Here is a 19,006-nt window from a genome sequence, read left to right on the forward strand (position 1 = left end):
TTTTTGTTTTCATATGTTAGCATGCTAACATTTTCTAATCTCCCAAAGGCTTACTTACAGGTGTGCTAGCTGCTTGTAGACAGACATTTCCACCATGTCAGCAGACGTATCATTTATCATAAGGAGACCAGGAATCTACGAAGTAACTCTCATTACATTGTTTACCTAAAACCACTGAGTTAGCAAGCTAACTAGCCACCACGATAGGTTAGCTCAAACCACATGAGTGGTGCTGATGATACAGAGCTTTTCCCTTCATGTTTGGAAGTTCTGTGATTGTATATTTGTACTGTATATTATATGAGGTATAGCAGGACAAACTGAAGTTGCTGTTTTGCATCATGACATCTTTGGTAGCTTGCGTAATGTTTTCAAAGCTAATGTGGGTTGCTGCTAATACTTCACAGCACTCTGTGTTTATCGTTGAGGTGTGAATGTGCAATTTTGTACATTTATATAATACAACCTCATACAATATAAACAATTTTAATATTGTATATACTGTATATATTACCACTGTGACAGTCTTACTACTCGCACTTTAAATTCTGACTACACCCACACACAAGCTACAAAAGCTACAAGTGCTACACAAGCACTTGTTTTACTGTTTTACTATATTCTACGCTCAGAGTTAAGTTTATTCTTATTTTAGATAGTTGTTTATTTAGTTGTTTGAAGGGAAGCTGCAAAGTAAGAATTTCATTGCTTTGTGTAACCACTTGTGTTTTGCAGTGTATAAGACAATAAACTTGAATCTTGCATTTTTAAGTCATTATAAGATTTCATAGTGTAATTATTATAATTTTTAAAAGACTCAGAGTGCTGTCTTGTTGTTCTCAGAGCTTTCAGCTCTCAGGTTGATTTTCTGTGGGACCAGCTTTCGGTCTGGGTTTATTAGACAGATGCTTTTTCTACTTTTAAGATTTGAGTTAAATGTAGTCATACTTATAGGTATCCAAATCCTGTGGCACAAATAACTGAACAAATATTTTGAATTTTAAACAAGATGAACGGCTCTCTTCCTCTTAAACTGGAGGAGGTGACTCTCCAGCAGCACCTCAGACTCATTTAATGTGTCCTATAAACACCTGAGCGAAACGTTCAGATGCTAATCTCCTGCCATCCAAACAGAGTGTGAACTGTTTAAATCAGTTATTTCAAGGAGAGCTGGAACTGGGTGTCTTCATGAATCCAATAATTTGATGTAATTTGAGGAGTGAGGTGTTTTCTACCTGTCAGACATGCCATGATGTGTGTGTGCGTACACACACACAAGCTGAGAGGATTACTTTGTGCTGACAGACACCCACGCCTTAGGAATGTGTGTGTTGTATGTCTGTGTTTGTGTGTCAGTGTTACAAAGGCCCTTTGTGATGAAACTCCCCAACCATTCTGGACCCGCAACTTCGCCACTATAAACACTGCGAGTAGCTGTTCTAATCAGTGAATACACGCAACCTTCAAAACGTTATGCTCACAACAATGAACAGCCAATAACAAATAATTAGTACGAGCGCTACCGCTAAAAGGAATAATATAGAAAGGTGACAAATTCAAGGAAACACCCGAACCTTCCCATGCAGTAACGACATATTTATTTTGGTTTCTTTGGTTTTAGTTAATCTAGTAATACTAATACTAATACTAAAAAGTACCAAAAGACCTATGGTGGAATTTTATGTTCTTGATGTCGTCCAACTTATTTCTGTAGCTAAATTGTTGTAAAATTGTTGTAAACTCTTTCCCCCATGAGCAACGTTTGGGGATAACCTTTGTTCCTGTCATATTTCAGACCGGATTCCAGAATAAAATGACTGAATGTGCATCAGAAGTTAATGTGGGTGATCTCTACACAGTCTATTCTAATGGTGCCCAAACCATGTCTTTACTGATAAAGACTACAGGGTACAGGGTAGGTCATCAAATGTGATCTTTATAGGGGAAAGACTCATAAATACTCACAACAACTGCTGATTTTACATGAGCTGGGTCCTGATATCTTCTTAATGTATCAGCATTATGTATGGATGAGTGAAGATCCTGAGTTTATTTTAAAAAAAATCTTCTGGAGAAGCTATTCAACCACAAAAGACTAGTGCAACTTTAAAATCCTGAAAAGGAGCTGTGATTATTTTACGTGAGTGTTTTGGCAAATGAAAGTGTGCAGCTGAAGTAACGTGCGAGTACAGTGGCAGTATCCGTAACCTTGCCTTCCACTCAGCTGAACCTGACTGATGACAGGCACTCTGTCCCAGCCTGATGATATTTTAGCCGCTGCCATGAAATTACAGTAATTTTCTGGGGGAGAAAAAGCTGCTAGCTGCCCGCCTAATGACTGCCATTACAGTTTCTTTTCCTGACAGTGAGCCGGACCGCAGAGAAACAGGAAGTCTTCTGTCAGTCAAACTACAGAAACACATGCTATTGATTAAAAACACCTGTTCTGAATTGCCTATGGTTTAATGAAGTGAGCGAGCTGATTATTGAGTGTGAACATTAACAGGTCCAGTGGGATGGAAACCAGATTTTGGTCCATCGTGTGGTTTCGGGTGTGTCATTTTCATGGATTTCATCTGTTAAGCTGACAAGCTGAAACACTGAATGAATGGGGCTGATGGTCTGATTGCTATTGTGGGTGAAAGAGATTAATATTTTTCTTTTCACCCCAATAACTCAACGAGAAAATTTCATTTCATTTCCAGCGTTTCCAGGGCTTTTTAACTTGGCAGCTGATGTAAGTTATCCCTGATATGATAAAAAAAATGTAAAAAAAAACGATGGATTTTTTTTCCCTTCTCTACCTTTGTCCACCCTGTGGAGGTATGAATACCAAATATGTTTTCAAAATTGGAAGACAATATGAGACAAAAAACTGAAACAACAGTATTATTTTCATGCCATGTTCCTAATGACTACAGCGGGCCCACAGAAGAGCATCGGCCTCCTGGATGCCTGCTAGCTGAGTTGTTTTCAGGCATGACGATATGCTTAGAAGGAGTTCCTTATAGAAATGTGTTTCTTGGAAGACCTAGAGCTCCAACCAAGGTGGTTTTCAGGGTCGTGGTATCAGTGTCAAGACTGATACCCAGATAAACCAAGATTTGGAGCCACTCCATCGTCGGTAGTACCTGATTTAAGATGCACAAACAATGCTTTAATGAGGATAGTCTAGTACTCGCTCATATTTTTCTGGACAATTACAACTTTCTGCACCTACCACCACCCTGTTCCAAACGGCAATTTTGGGAAGCTCTCTCTGCGTGTCTCGAAACTCCACTCAACTCTCCTGGAGAGGTTCTCCGAACAATTAGCCTGTTGTGTCTTGCCTCTCTCGCAACAAGCCAGGTTTGGACATTTGAAACCAAGAGCAACACGGTTCTCTTCCGATGTCTTGACTCCTGCGTCTTTTCTCACAAAAGCCGACCCTCCAAAAGCAGCTGCAGCTTTTAATGAGTGGAATTGTTGCTTTGCCTATTTGAGACTATTAAAAAAAAAAAGCTGCAGAATGTTCCCACAAGCACTTCAAATGAAGCACGAAGTAGTCTTTGGATTTAAGACACGCTAAATGTGCCATAGGAGCTTTCTGCACAGCCTGTAAGCCTGTAGAGCATAACACTCAGATCATGAATCAAACTCAAACAACAGAGTGAAAGTGCAGATATGAACGAAGTGCTGGTTGTGAAAACAGTTTTTCTTCTCCCTTAAACAGCTGATAGGCACCATGATATGACACTTGGGCTGTTGGCACAGAGATACGCAACAGCACTACAACAACAACATACACAGAGCGAGACCTGACAGCAGATATTTGCACACCTCTATGAAGATGTTTATAGTTTCTTATCCAATGTTTCAAATGTGTCCTGGCTTGAATTTTTTTTTTTTGTCCTGAATTCATTCTGGGCATATCTATTCAGCACTGTTACTATTGATTCTGGATTATAAACTTCAAATAAAATAAAAAGTAGCTTAATCATCTGGTATTTGATAAATATATGTATTCAACACAATTTTAGTATCAAACTAAAACTGGAACGCTTCAGGTGTACAGATGGTAGTATGTAATCCAGAAGTCATTTAGCTCAGAGCTTATACAAACACACATCTCCTCATTCAAAGGGCAGAGCTTTCCATAGAAGGAAGGATTGTGTTGGGTTGGATGGACAGAGAGGGAGGTTGGTAAGTACTATGAGTCAGCACACACACACACAGGCAGAGGTCGTTGTGTTGCCATAGAAACGGCTGAGCTGGTCAGCGTAAAAGCAGAAAGGACGCCGCCGGACTGTTAATGTAGAGACCAGACACAGGGAGGAGTCGGGGAGAACTGTTAACTTTTGGCCTCTTCGCTCCTCTTTGCTAATAGCTGTTCTTGATTGATATTTGACCTTTGACCCCAGCGGGTTCAGCACCTGCTCAGAGTTGTTTTGATCTCAGTCCTTTCTGTGCTGTTTGCTGTAGGTTCAAAGTCTGAAAGAGTGTTGGGTGTGTTTTGCGTGCATGTAGGCCACACGCCACCAGGTAGGCAGCTGTAAATTTAAAGTGACAGAGAGAATTGCTGATGTGTTCCAGCCAGCTGTTATGGAGAGAAAACATATTTGGAACAAAGGGCAAAAGTAAATTTCAAGCACTGTTCAAACTGTAAAGCTCATGTAATAGACCTCCATCGGAAATGCTAACAAGAATGCTATTTTCAGCGAGTGGTTCTTAGTTTTGAGTGTTTGCTTATAGAAATGCTCATTTCCACCAAACACAAAAATGATTATTTGCTTGTCAACCATCTGTAAAGAATTTAAGCATGCAATGTATGTTTTCAGCTTGTTTTTGTCTTTCTTTTATGTCTCAGTATTGCGTTTAATCTACACTTATTTCTGAGTACTACACAAATTGTCATTGTTATAGAACGTCTGATAGAGTGCTAACGGTAGCACAGTTAGCACAGTTAGCCTTTGGTTTGCATGTTAGCATGCTAACAAGTGTAGCTGAAGATAACAATGTTGTAATATGTGTTTATCACTAAATACTTACTTGGGAAAGTACTGCATTATGACCCCATGATTATACTTGGCACAATTTGACAGCTATTATTATATTGTGCTGTTTCCTAGATGTGATGCTAGGGCTAACACCATGACTGATGATTCTGCCCTATGAGCCCAGAGCTGCATAAACCGGATATGTGGCTCTAAAACAGTCATCTGGATACATCATTAATGTAGTGGAAAAAAATCATGATAATCCATCTATCTCTGATCTATTTAATAAAAGTAGTGGACTGACAGAATTAGCCACTTTTCTGACTAACAGTCAGTTTTATCTTATTATGTTATTCAGCTTTAACCGAGCAAAAACTTGTCAAGGAAAAAGCTTGCTAATTATCCTCAGATGTAATCTGATGGGTTTCCTTCTCTTACCCTATAATTTAGTAGATAATGTATTTGAGGACTTTTTTACATCACCTTGTGCTCCCTGTAACTGTGAGGTCTGAACGTAGTTGTTAAAACATCAGGATTATGAGCATAAAACCAAACAATTGAGAAAATGGTCAGATAAAGAATTCAAAAAAAAAAATCTAAAAAGGGAAAATATATGTTACCATTCTGTCATCCAGCTCTAAAATCAGTGTTTTCTGCAAAACCTAATGGTTTGTCTTGACATTATTAATGAAAGTGTTGAGAACATGCAGAAACCATACTCAGAACATCTTGGGCCAAATACATTTTCTCTCCATATATGAAAAATGAAAATGAAAATAGAATACTGTACCTCTCCTTGCAGCATTCCCAATATTCCCAATTCAAGAACCCAGTGAATGCACAGAAAGCGCCACTTAAACATTTAAGAAACAAGTTTATTGAAATAAATTCTGCTTTAAAGTGTTAAAAAGAAAAGAAAACACTGTACAATTATGTCCCCATAGAAAAGTACATGAGAGTACATGACTGAGCAGGTGTGCAATGGAACAGACTAGATGTGGCTTTAAATTCTAGTATGATGCCTGCATGTTAACAGGCTAAATGTTAAACCAGCAGGAACACTAGCAAGCTGCCAACAGCAGCAGGGACTCTGCGAGACTGACCAAAGAAACCGTTTCTCTGCTTCGCGTGTTCATATATATATATATATATATATATATATATATATATATATATATGATGTTATATATGATGCTGAAACTGATGATGGGGATGACAGTGAAAATGCAGGTGTGTGTGAGTCTTTGGTACATGTTTTCAAACAGTCAACACAAGTCTTTAAGAAGCCAGTAGAACAATGAAATGGCCTTGTTAAGCTCACACGAGACACACTGTAATGTTGCAAAATAAACAGCAGATGAAAAAGCAGAAACAAAACAAAATGTTTCACATTCACATGTATGTACAGTCTGAACATCACTACAACACCTTAATCTGATTGTCTGTTTTTTTCGGCGCATGTGACATTTTCACTTTTCACAGCTGCAGGTCCATCAACATGAAGCCCCAAAACAGCCGATGTGGCGTGAACGCTCATCACAATCACACAGTTAATGGCCCCTGTCTCACAGACCCCCTCCCAACTCCCCTTTTTGTACATTAAATAGAATAAAGCAAGGCACTCTGGGTAAAAGAAGGCAAAAGCGGGTGCCTGGAAAATTACCTGCCATTAATCTGTGCAAACAATTGCCTTTTGAGCCCCTGTGATTGGGAACACAGCTAAATTAAAAGTCGTCTTTCAGCTGACCTGACAGGAAGCGTTGTGGCTCGGAAACGGTCGTATTTAGTTGTAGTGTACCTTTTCCTTCATAGCGTAGAGGCTCTTTATAACCCCACTCCCTTAGCCTTCTTATTGCCTTTCTTCCTTTCTTTCTTCTTTGCTGCTTGGCTCCCTGACTGAGCTGAAATTACCTTAAATTGGTCTGAACTGGATGGAAACACTAAAGTGCTGCTCAGTCAGTCTACTTTCTGGCAAAAGAAAGCTAAGAAACAATAAAAATTGGTTAAAAAAAAAAGAACGAAAACTAACTCAGGAATTCACAGTCACTCTTTGTCACACTTCAACAAGCTGATCCGGCCATAAAGAGCAGCTTTAAGCCTCAAGTCAGCTCTCCAGACAAAAAAGAAAAGAATAACACATTCAGACATAATGAGGATGTCAGCATGAACCTTTCAATGGGTGCTCAAAGAACTCCAAGAACATTTGCGAATAATAAAATGGGGAAAACTCATAATGTCCTTCATTTAATCCACCATAAAAAAGGTAAAATGAAACACAAACAAATGAAAAACACAGATGCTAAGGACAGACCCATATGGGATTTCCAAGTTGAACAGGGGGCTCAATCAAACGTATGCTATCAAACTTGGGTTTACATAACATCATAAGTAATTCTTTGAAATATCACATATTTCGCTATAACAGGAACTTTTAATTAAATTCTGCAGATTAAACATTTGAATGCAAGGCTCGAAAACATCATCCAAAAAAAACCCCAAAACCCATTACCTCAAACATAAAAATCCTCCCTAAATGTGTTTTAGATCAACAGAGTCCATTTTAGGAGGGAGGTTACTGTAAGGAACTGACAAATTGGTAAGCCCATATTTGGTCTAGCCCTGAAATCCTTCATTCTGTGGCTTTGTGGTGTCCATGTTGAAGTGAATACCCAAAACTGAGCAGAACAGAACACAAATGGTGAACACAACCAAACTTAAAATAAAAGGAATCACAACTGTGAGGAGGTGGGTGATGTGCAGGGAAATCAGTGCAGCTTTGGTGGAAGAACATTGGCTTTGCCAAATAAGTCCCAGCGTGACTACCACACCCGGTTGGTCCAATAGATCTCCCTGCCGTACATTGCTGTGTTTGCGTAGTCTCCTACCTGTTTGTTGCTGTATTTGGGTGGGTTGGCCTTGTAGCTGTAATCCGAATACTGGTCGGAGCCAGTAGAGTTGTTGTCGCCCGTCCCCACGAAGGTATTGGTGGCAGGGAGGTCCTGAACAGCCTGGTGCTTCTTGGAGGCAGACGGTGACTGTGGCTGCAGCTGGATGGATGGTAGCGGGGAGTTGGAGCGGTAGTGGCGCCCCAGATCAGGGCTCCCTGGTGGATAGTTAAGGGGCAGGTGGATTCTGGGACTGTCATTGACATTCTCATTGATTAAGTTGAATTTGAGGCCTTTTTGTAGACTGGCGTCCTCATCGTCTTCTCCTGTCTTAGCTGGTTTTGGAGCCTTCCCCTTTTTGCTCTTTTTTCCTTTGCCATTTTTAGGGCCCTGCTTTGGGGCATACAGGTCCTTACTCTCCTTCTTACCGGCCTGGTAACCACTCTTGGTATCCTTCTGTACCCAGCGTCTGATGAGGACCACGGCAACTATAACTAAAATGACAACAGCAAAACCGGCAAGACTGCCGTACAGAATATTGCTTTGCTGAGAATAGGCATAGTTGGGATCTCCGGCAATGTCCCTGTCCAAAGGGGTGTAGAGGCTGTGTCCAACCAGCGCTTCAATGAGGGAGACATTTGATTTTGTTTCATTTACAAAAACATGAACTAGTGCAATGGTGTTACGAGGAGGTTTGCCCTTATCAACAACCTTCACTACCAGCCGATGTAGCCCATTGTACTTCGGGGTTAATTCTTGTGCTGCTGTGATTTCCCCATCATTGGTAGATATTTGGAACAGATCATATGGATTTCCACCTATGATGGTATACTCTAGCTCAGCATTGAGTCCAGCATCAATGTCCTCAGCTTTTACCACCTCCACGTGTGTGTTTGGTCGGGTCCCAACCGGTAGGTGTACAAAGGACGAGTTAGATGGCCTGGTAACATATGGGGCATTATCATTTTCATCCAACACATTGATGGTCACACCCACATAGGAGGATCGAGGTGGGTTACCACCATCCACAGCCTTTAGTTGAAATGTGTAGGTGCTCTTCTTTTCACGGTCGAAGGAGATGCTTGACAGGATGGTTCCTGTGCCATTCTGGATGACAAACATGCCATTGTCCTGTTCCACAAACAACCTGACTTGGGAATTCTCATCCTTATCTGCATCATTGACTGTCACTACACCAACAGGATTGAGTGGAGGCATGTTCTCTATGACAGAGAAGCTATAGCCATTCAGTGTAAACTTTGGGTCATTGTCATTGCAATCTAGAACATTTACCACCACCGTGGCAGTGCCGGTTTTACTAGGCACTCCCTTGTCTGCTGCAGTTACACGGAATTCATAACGCTCTTTATCTTCCCGATCCAATGAGTGATTCACACGAACTTCTCCAGTGCTGGAATTAATTTTAAAGAGCCTTCTGGCTGTTGAATCAGTGATGGTATAGAACAACTCTGCATTTGTGCCGCTGTCTGCATCTGTCGCCACAATGTCTAGAACTTTGTCTCCTGGCTGGTTGCCTTCTGCAAAGTCCACCTCAACAGTTGAAGGAGAAAAGTTTGGTGCATTATCATTAATATCTGTAACCTGGACTTTGAGAGCGTTAGTGCTGGACAGAGCTGGGTTTCCAGAATCCACAGCGACTATTTCAATCCTGTAATCCTTAATACGCTCATAATCCAGCAGGGTTGTTGTCTGCAGGAAGTATTTTCTCTTCCGATCGTTGGCTGACTCACTTGCGGGACGAAGCTGAAATGGAACATCACCAGCAACAACACATGTCACCACAGCATTTTCCCCCTCATCACGGTCTGATACCTGGACCAGTGCCACTGGTGTACCAATAGGCATGTCCTCAGAAATGTTGGCCACACCATCGTGATGTGTTACCAAGCCAATACCACGGATCTCAATGGCTGGTGCATTGTCATTTTGGTCCTTGACGTGTACGGTCACAAGGACCTTGGAACTCTTGGAATTGGGTCCACGATCTCTTGCCACCACAAAGAACTTGAGAAAGGTTTCTTCTTCTCTGTCCACAAGACCTTTGACGTAGACAATGCCTGTTGCGCGGTCAATGCGCAAAAGCCTTTGGACAGATTCTGATGCTTGATGGAGGCTGTAGTCTATCTCTCCATTGAGGCCAGTGTCTGCGTCGTTGGCTTTGACCTACAAGAGTTGGAAAAAAACAAAAGACAGACAGACAGAAAGAAACAAAGAAACAGATTCAATCTTTTAGCCAAACACTGTCCAAAGCAACAATAAGAATCAGATCATTTGCCTGTTCAGAATTGCATTTGGTACACTGGAAAATCAAAATATCATCAAAACATTGATCTTTTGGCAGGTTTGCAGTTTTCATGACAAGCAATAAATATTCTATATTTAATACATTCAACTTTAGAATAAAAGTCTGAAGTAATCTCAGACTAAAAGAATGATTCGCTACACTCTTTTTCATGTGTCGTCATTGAAATACATGTCATGATTCCATTACAGTCTCTGTTAAATTTTAATGATTATTTAGCTTCTTTGGCTAATGAAGAGTCATGACCATTACTAATGCAACAGTACAAGGCCCTTTATGTTTTCCTCAGGGGGAGGAGTTTGTATGCTGCGAAAGATAATACCCGATCAAAGCTGATTGCACAACCCTACACAACAACATCTAACGGCCGTGCAGCGGGTCATTGGCATCTAATGGGCAGACGAGTGAATGTTAATGTTCCTCTCATTATCAGAAAAGCCCCAGCTCCTCAGGGCCCATTAGGAGACTGAATAGGACAGAACAGAATGAACCACAAGCTGACTTCATAAGTCCAAACCTAAAGTGAATGGGGGCACTTAGTCAATTAGGAGATATGAGAAGTCAGCAAAATATCACTTATACTCGTTAACACACCTGTCCTATCTATGGATCTAAACCGTTTTAATTGCAGTCATTGAATGCCATGGCTGCCAGTCAGAAATGTAGGTTATTTCAAATTAAGCAGTTCTTGAACAGCTGATTTAAATGTCCCAGGTGCTGCTGATCCAGTGTTTGTACAGCCTTCACCCAGGACAGAGTAATGTAATTATGTTGGGTTTTTTTCTTCTTCTATTTTTTAGGCCATTATACCTTTAAAGCTGGGCTGGTTCTTAGCCAAGCTTGCACTCAGTAATATATTTCCCTGAAATTTAAGTCCAAAATATTATGATTTAGTAAAATACAAAAAAGAAATCTGCTAATGGGATAAGATTATTAGGGCTACTTTTTAAAGAACCAATCAAACATAAGGGATTGCTTCTGGTCGTAGCTTCGTATTTATCCAAATAAGAAACACCCTTTAAAGCCCCTAAAAACACCAGCTACGTTAGTAATCAAAATCTAATATAATGTAAACATGATATAAGTTCAGTGAAGATACAGATTATACCATATCAAAACCCATTTAAATCAGTTTTTAGGAGGAAATCAGGGTTTAAAAGGCTACTGCTAGCAGAATCTCTGAAGACTCTTGTTTTTCACACAGACTCCAGTTCATACTGCCACATAATAAATATGTTGTTTATCGTCTGCTCAAGAAACTCACAAACTGTGACGGACCACCACCAGCACCATGATGTGACCATAGAAGCTGCTGATCCAAGTCAGAGAGGTTAAGGTTAAAGAAAGCATGAAAGTGAAATTATAATTTCTCCTGCCCATTGATTTCCTTTCCTTTGCTCTGGCCTTAAGCAGCAGACATCACCAAACAGCAGTGAATTATTGACAGCTTCTGAGAATTGTGTATTGAACAGTGTTGCTGCTGGAGCCCGGTGCCACTGTGATAGGGACAGAGCTGCACTGGCTGCGCTCCAAGGCCACTTTGTCCAGGCATACAGAAACTATAAACACTCTTTATCTACCAGTTAACAATTAACCTGCAAGAGCGTCTGGTTTCCTGACTGAGTGAACCAGAATCTCTGAATGTTTCAGGTGATTTACAACAGTAAACCTTTAATTTATTCCAACATTCTCCAAATCAGCCTGGTTTCTCCCCCTCCGCGAAACTATTAAAGAATTTATTCCCGAGGAAATGAGCTTGCAGACACTTAACGCAGAGAGATAATCTATCACAGTTTATATCCTGTCTTGTTTATTGTTGACTAAATTACATTATAATGACGTGGCAGTTCAGTGTGGACTCTTCAAACCATTTGAGGCTGCTTTTTGAACTAATTAATCAGCTCGTCAACATCATATTGTTTTTTAAATCATCTTTAGGATTTTAGCGACTACGCATTAGGGACCCCTGTCAATATTCTTTGGTCTTTAATAAGCGCTAAATTTCAAGGATCTGTCTTCTGCTTATTACTTGATTAAAGGCTCTAAAAACTGTTAATTGTTCTGACTCAGCTTCTTGATATGGTTGATTAGAGCTACATTTAAAAGAAAAGATGCCAAATTTCAAGCTGCTCTGGTTGATTTCCTTCTGGTTAGCTTCCATTTCTGAAGGGTTTCAGGTAGGCGGAGCTAAGTTCAAAAGCTTTAAACGCAGTGGTGCAGAAAGGATCAGTGAATTCAACGTGGCAAGGTGGGGATGTCATGTACCTAAGTGCACCTATCAGGCACAAGAGCAACATTTGAATGTAAAGAAAAAAAATCGGATTAAAAACCACACCCACACAGGCTCTGTAACTGGGCTTTTCCACACATTAAATATATAAGAACGGAAGAATTGTTCAAAGGAATTTACTTTAGGTTACATTACAAGGGAATATCAGTCAAATCTTTTTTATGCATTATTTTTATCCAGAATAATAGTTTTGTTTTTTTTTCAAAAATCTAGTGATTTAAACTTAAATTTGCCCATTTTTAGAAAATCATCAAAGTTAGACCCACCGATGTTACTTTTATTGAGATAACAATCTGGCTGCCTGAAGGTCTAAAATAAGGTGACTCGATACTGAAACAGCATTAGAAGAGGCTAACAATAATCACAAAACAGCAGTGTGTTCCTTTAAAAAACAAGTCAAAAGAAAGGGATATACATGTCTGTGTTGCCATTGGCTGATTTAAGCAGGTCAGGGTCGTCAGTCGGCGATGTCCCGCTGCCTCTAAAGCATCGCTCCTCAAACGCACGTTAAGTGAAATGAATTCTGTGGCTCTCTGAAATGCAATGAGCCACATCCAGAGCAATAATACCAATAAGCCCCGTGGATAATCTCATGACTGACTCAGATTAAGTCATGCACAGCAAGCTGGAAGGCTGGCTGGCCGCACTGCAGTCTGGGAGAAGGGGCACGAAAAGTGGAGGATGACATGGTGAAGTGGGTTTGTTGGGATGTTGCGGAGTCACCGAGCCAAACCGGGCCTTCCTGCTCTGCTCGCTGACGGCGACATCACGTACCGCCGCTCCAGCCGGGGGCTCAAAGGTGAAGTTGAATCAGTGGTTAATATGTGACTACACACAGCGATCCCACGCCCCGCTTCACCTCCACTGCACCATCTGTCTGTACGGATAATTGAGCAGCATATTACGTGCAGTCGCTGCTCCGTGTTGTCCTGCAGTGTTATCGCCAACAAGGCCAAAGGTTCCACTGCAATGTTCGGCGGACAAGAAAAACTCTGGATTGACTCCTGAACAGCAGCAGCAGCAGTGCTCACACGCAGTTTTGCCTGGAGAAAACTAACTTTGCTACTTTTTAAAATAACACAATAATAATAATTTACTTGTGATATTTTAGATTAATAGACTGTAAATGAAAAAGCTCCCATAAGGCTGGATCTCATATGGTTGAGACTTGTATCCCTAAATCACACATAGGGGACAATTGTGAGTAAATAACAACTGTCCTCAACTTGGACTTCATATTGAATTTTTCAAAATGGAAAAGGTTTCAACAGCAAACCTTTACTGCCAAAACAAACAAGTGACTTCATTAAGGAAGTTCTAGTTTCTGAAAACCTACCCACGCAACACAACTGAAAGCTGACGATCTGTTGGGTGTGAAGAGGTAAAAACCAATATTGACATGTTGAAACCTTTAAATGCAAAATGTAAGTGTTTAAAGTTACATTTTACACTGAAAAACATTAATCAGAGGATGCCGGTCGATAAATGACTGATTAGCTATCGATAATAAATCAGAGCTAACGGCTCTACAGGTTCAGATAAAATGAATTGTACGACACTGATGTGTGTGCTGACCTGCAGTACAGAGTGTCCCGGTGGACTGTTTTCTGGTAGGTCAGCTTCGTAGTGACTTTTCTCAAACTTCGGAGTGCAGTCGTTCTGGTCGGTCACCGTAACTCTCAGCAGAGCGCTGCTGGCCCTCGAAGGCTTCCCGCCATCCTGTACCCTAATGTTCAGGTCATACGAGTCCTTTATCTCACGATCTAAGTTGCCCATCACGACCAGCTGCGGTAGCTTCTCCTCCGCGTCCACGGCGACCTGCAGGCTGAAGAGCTGGTCAGCGTTTAATCCGGTGCTACTGCTCAGAGAGTAATCGGCCACGCCGTTGCTCCCCGAGTCTCTGTCAGTGGCCATGGGGATGGAGAAGAGGGCGCCGATGTGCGTGTTCTCGGGAATGGACAGAGTCAGGATAGGCGAGGAGAACTGCGGCGTGTTGTCATTTATGTCCAGGACCTCGATGCGACCTTCAATGAGCCGCGGCCCATTGCCGATACCCTTCACCATGTCAGTGATCGACACCTCGAACTCCAGGTAGCATTTGTCGCCCTCGAACAGGTTGCGGCAGTCTCTCAGCGTCTCACGGTCGATGGGGATCTCGGTGGTGTAGATGTCACCGGTCGAGCCGTCGACCCTCAGGTACGGCGCACCCACCTCCAGCTTATAGAGATGACCGGCATTGGGCAGGCCCTGGTCTGTCGCCAGGCTGCCAATCATCGTGTTGGGCGGTCGCTCCTCAAAAACCTGATAGAGGATGTCACTGGGTGAGGCGCTGCAAGACACCAGCAGGAAGGCAGCAAAAAAGAACAAAGCTTCACACCTCGGCGCCGCCATGTCTCTGCCAGAAAACACCGCTCTGAAAGGGACAGAGACAGAAAACACATTAGTAAGACTCATGTTCTGCTTCAGACCGCACCAAACAAGACTGATAACTGAGGATCTGCCGAGCTGCTGCTCAGATTTATTTCGGGGCCACTCAAGAAAAGATGGCTAAATTCATCTCCTTCAGCGTCTAAACATATCCTCAATGGTTACTCGCCAGACCTGAATGCGGAAAGTTTTCGAGTCTGAACTCATCGGCTGAGACGGTGTGGGGAGAGCAGCCGAGCAGGGTAGAGTGATGACTTCCTCCTGTTACCAGTCGACCGCTCTGGCAGGAAGACAAACTGAACGCTGCTGCAGGCAACCAAAAATACTGACAAGAGGCAGCGGGTGGTAATGGGCCACATGATTAGAATAAAAAAGTAAGATAACACGTGGGGAGGACCGCACTCGTAGAAAATCGGATCATTTTCATGTCTTTCGTGCATCTCAAAACATGTTTAGTTTGCAATACAACCTAAAGTCCAACATTCTGAGTAGCCTTTAGCATTGAAGGCCGTTTGCAGGGATAATAAACTCAAATTTAAGCTTTTTAAATGTCAAACAGAATTTCAAGCAAGAGCAGATCTTGTTCCTGTGCAAGCAATTCAAGACATAAAGAAAAACATTTGCCATTGCCTTCATCACACACTACTTGTTGGGCATAGTACTTGTTTTCCAGCATAATAAAAATGTGGTACAACAGGTTCAGCAAGTCATCAATGATTGAATGCTTCAGGTAACTGTTTTATAACTACACAAGACACACAAACCTTCAACTAAGAGTTTATTAGTTTTAAGTTTAAGTACATTTCAGACTTCACTTGACCTTGCAGACTCTCAGAAGAAATCCTTTTTTCTACAGTACTCATAAGAGTCGACTCTGCCGTCAAGTCTGAATGTGTTTACTCAAACTGACTTCATTCCTGATGGCCTGGTGTTCATAACGCTACATCTGAGCCAGACTCTTCTTGATATAAACTCTTTTCTTCTCCCCTCATTCACTCCACCTCTCCTCCTCTTTCTTCTGTCTCTACACATTATCTTTTCTTGGCAGTAAATCTCAGACAGACACTCCACTCTGTATTTCCTGCTGTAGGAGTTTCTCAGCTGCGGGTCGCAGAGGTTAATCTGAAGAGTGCTTTTTTTTTTTTACTTTTCCTCCTCACGTACTTGATTTGGAGAGAGACTATCTCCCTCTCATACACACACACACACACACACACACACACACACACACACACACACACACACACACAGACATACATAGATCCAACATGGACCAGCATGCTGAATGGGAAGCAGGAACCCCGCAACTCAGATGCACGCAGTTTATTTTGTCCTACAGGATGGAGTCTGCGTGTGTGTCTGAAAGAGAGGGGAGGAGTGAACTTTCTCTGTTCACAAATCCAACATAAAACCAGGACAACATTATTTTAATAGCACGTGACCCTTCACACATCAGAACGCCTCATCTGTTCACACGAACCCAGAAAGAAAGTGTTACCCTGCAGAGCACTGTGGTGATATCAGGCTACATCCACGCCAGACATCAGCCTGTTAAGTGAGACTGTAGTTATCTGCCTTAAACTTCAAAGCATTTTTTTCCCCATTAAATAAAAGACAAACGATTGTCTGGTAAAAATAAGAGTATTCTCATATGGTTGGACTCAAGCAGCTGAGCAGGATTTTAAGTGAAAATGAGCAGGAATGTAATCACGGATGACTTTATGGACCGATGATTTCTGTTGTCGGTTTGTTTAATGGCCTTGTGGTGTGGACTGAGTCTCCTGCACAATTTTTTTTTTTTTTTAATTTAAAATCAAAAATAAATTTCAAAGTGGCAGCAGGCCCAAAAGGCTGCAAATTAGCCTTTTATATTAGCTTCTGTTATTCTGTAACAATGTTACGTAAAGGTCAACCTGGGATTTGGGACGTCTCACACTTGCACGATGGGCCCTAATTATCCATCTCCCACTCGTTTCAAACAAAACAGAGAACGGCAACAAAAACCGGACACTGATCTGGGTGTTCGCCCTCCCCACTGTGACACACTGGCACCGAATTACCCCTGCACCACTGCGAACGTGTGCGTGCATGTCGGGCTGTGAGTGTTAGTGTGTCTGTTACAGTGTAAATGATGCCCGTGTGTTTCTTTTCTCACATATTTTCTTCAGAGCTGCCAAATACCCCAAACTATTGACCCCTGACCTTTGACCCTGTGATATTTCACACGTCACTGTGGAAACGGAGCAAAAACGACTCGGGTGGCTGGCTGGTGTCCAGTCTGCTAATGCAGCTCTGAACACATGAGAGTGGCTCCACAAAACCAAAGCAGCCTGGCTCTCATCAGTGTGATACATACGCACCAGACGGGACGGCAGCGATCGCTGATAAGTGAGCTTCCTTTACTGTCAATGCAATGAATGCTCATGAAGTATTTTCATTTCCTTGTGTATTTACATGAAACCTCATGTAAATACACAAGGCGCTGTTCCTGAAAACAGTTTGTTTAAGGGTGACCTCATGCTTTGCCAACAGATGAATATAAAGCAGATGAATGGGATGACAGGCAGTTACTGGGTCCAACATATCTTTCCTTCTAAACGCCTTTAATGAGACTATGGAAACATGAACCCCTGCCCTGTGGATTATGAGACATTACCCGAGAACACAGAAAGCAGTTTTATTGAAAACATCTTTGTTTCTATAGATTCAATTTGGATTTTCAATTCATGAAAAATTGCAGATAAAAGTTTGCACGTGTGCAAAGTTCACGAAACGCTTGTAATGTAAACTGCAACACGCTGAATCACAGTGCCAATATCCCCTCTGGGGCAAACATTTTCATTTAGAAAGTAGCAGCTGAAAACATTTTTCAGCACAGCTCGTGGTACCTGAACGTGAGCGATGCTTTAACGGCTCGTGATAAAAATAGAAATGGAATCAGAACATTTGCTTTATTCGCCTTTTCAGCACAAACAAATCATGTAGGTGCGTTTGGTTTCTGCACGCTTGCCACTTAAGGCCTCAGGTGAGATCAGGGGATTCTGTTGTTGCAGTTGTTTCCACAGATCGTGGGGGGTTAAAAAAAAGTCGTGAGAAAAATTTGATGCTAAAAAAATCTTCACAGTCAAAATGTGAAAAGTTCAAAGTGCATGGATTCCATGTTCGCATGTTTGTTCACATGTAGTGCGCATTTTTGTGAGTTTGTGTGCGCCTTCCTCGGGGGACGAGTGAGCCAGAGATCGCCCCGCTCGTCTTCTTTCCCACAGTCTCGAGCTTTCTCACTAAGCAGTGTGTGTGCGTGCGTGTGTTTGCATGTTTGTGTAGAAAGCGGGACAGCCAGTTCAGCTGCTGGAGCCACTTGTGTGTGTTACATTACAAAGACATTAGACAAAGACTAAGGACAGTAACATTTCCATGTGTAAGGCTCGCTGCCGCCGTGTTTGCCGCTGGAAGAGGCGAGAGACAAAGACTCACAATAAAGTACTCAGAGGGAGCGGGGGGGGGGGGGGGGGGGGGGGGGGGGGGGCGTGTCCAGACAACAGCACTCATCTATACATTACAAAGCAGCTTAAAGGCCCTCGGACCACCTCCTGTGAGTGTGTGTGTGTTTAGTGTTAATATTCAGAGTGTGTCTCCATGTTAATGTCCCACCTGCATCCCCGTGGAGTCACAGCTGCATTAAATTACCACCCCTGTAAATGCCACATTATGGTTTTTGCCCCCTCTCTACGCCTCGCCCCCGGGTGCTCTCATGCCAAACTTGGTACGAATATCTCCAATATGCACGTAAAACAATTACAAGTGTGTCGTAAAATTGTAAGTTCAAACGCAGCTGCAGCTGAGCCATAAACTCAGTCTAAACATAGTATTTTCACTGCGGTTTATTAAGTCGATAAAATGCAGTAACATCTCGGATGAAAAATCGTGTTTTATTTAAGTAGCAGTTTGAAAGCAAAAAAGTAAAACGTATTTCCTCCTGAAAGTTGACAGAACAGATCGGCTAACTGACTCCAGTCGGAGCGAAATGCTTCAAGACAAACACGCTTCTTACTCTTTGAAAGCTTTAGTGAATGTGCAGACTATTAAGTAATATCACTTATTATAC

The 19,006-nt window shown here is 41.9% G+C and overlaps 1 protein-coding gene across 4 annotated transcripts in view; it reads right to left on the reverse strand.

Moving 5' to 3' along the window:
* Nucleotides 1-19,006, reverse strand: part of LOC102779569 (protocadherin-1-like) — a 219,811-nt gene that overhangs the window by 191,834 nt on the left and 8,971 nt on the right. For all 4 annotated transcript variants that reach the window (XM_006797627.3, XM_035910670.2, XM_035910671.2 and 1 more), the window contains exons 2-3: nucleotides 14,050-14,887; nucleotides 7,862-10,045 (exon numbers count right to left, since the gene is read on the reverse strand). In XM_006797627.3, coding sequence (XP_006797690.1) covers nucleotides 7,862-10,045; nucleotides 14,050-14,865 — 3,000 coding nt within the window. In that variant the 5' untranslated portion in view covers nucleotides 14,866-14,887. The remainder of the gene's footprint in view (nucleotides 1-7,861; nucleotides 10,046-14,049; nucleotides 14,888-19,006) is intronic.

Source organism: Neolamprologus brichardi, chromosome 2 (assembly GCF_056152115.1).
Source record: "Neolamprologus brichardi isolate AB-2024 chromosome 2, ASM5615211v1, whole genome shotgun sequence".
Lineage (NCBI taxonomy): Eukaryota > Metazoa > Chordata > Actinopteri > Cichliformes > Cichlidae > Neolamprologus > Neolamprologus brichardi.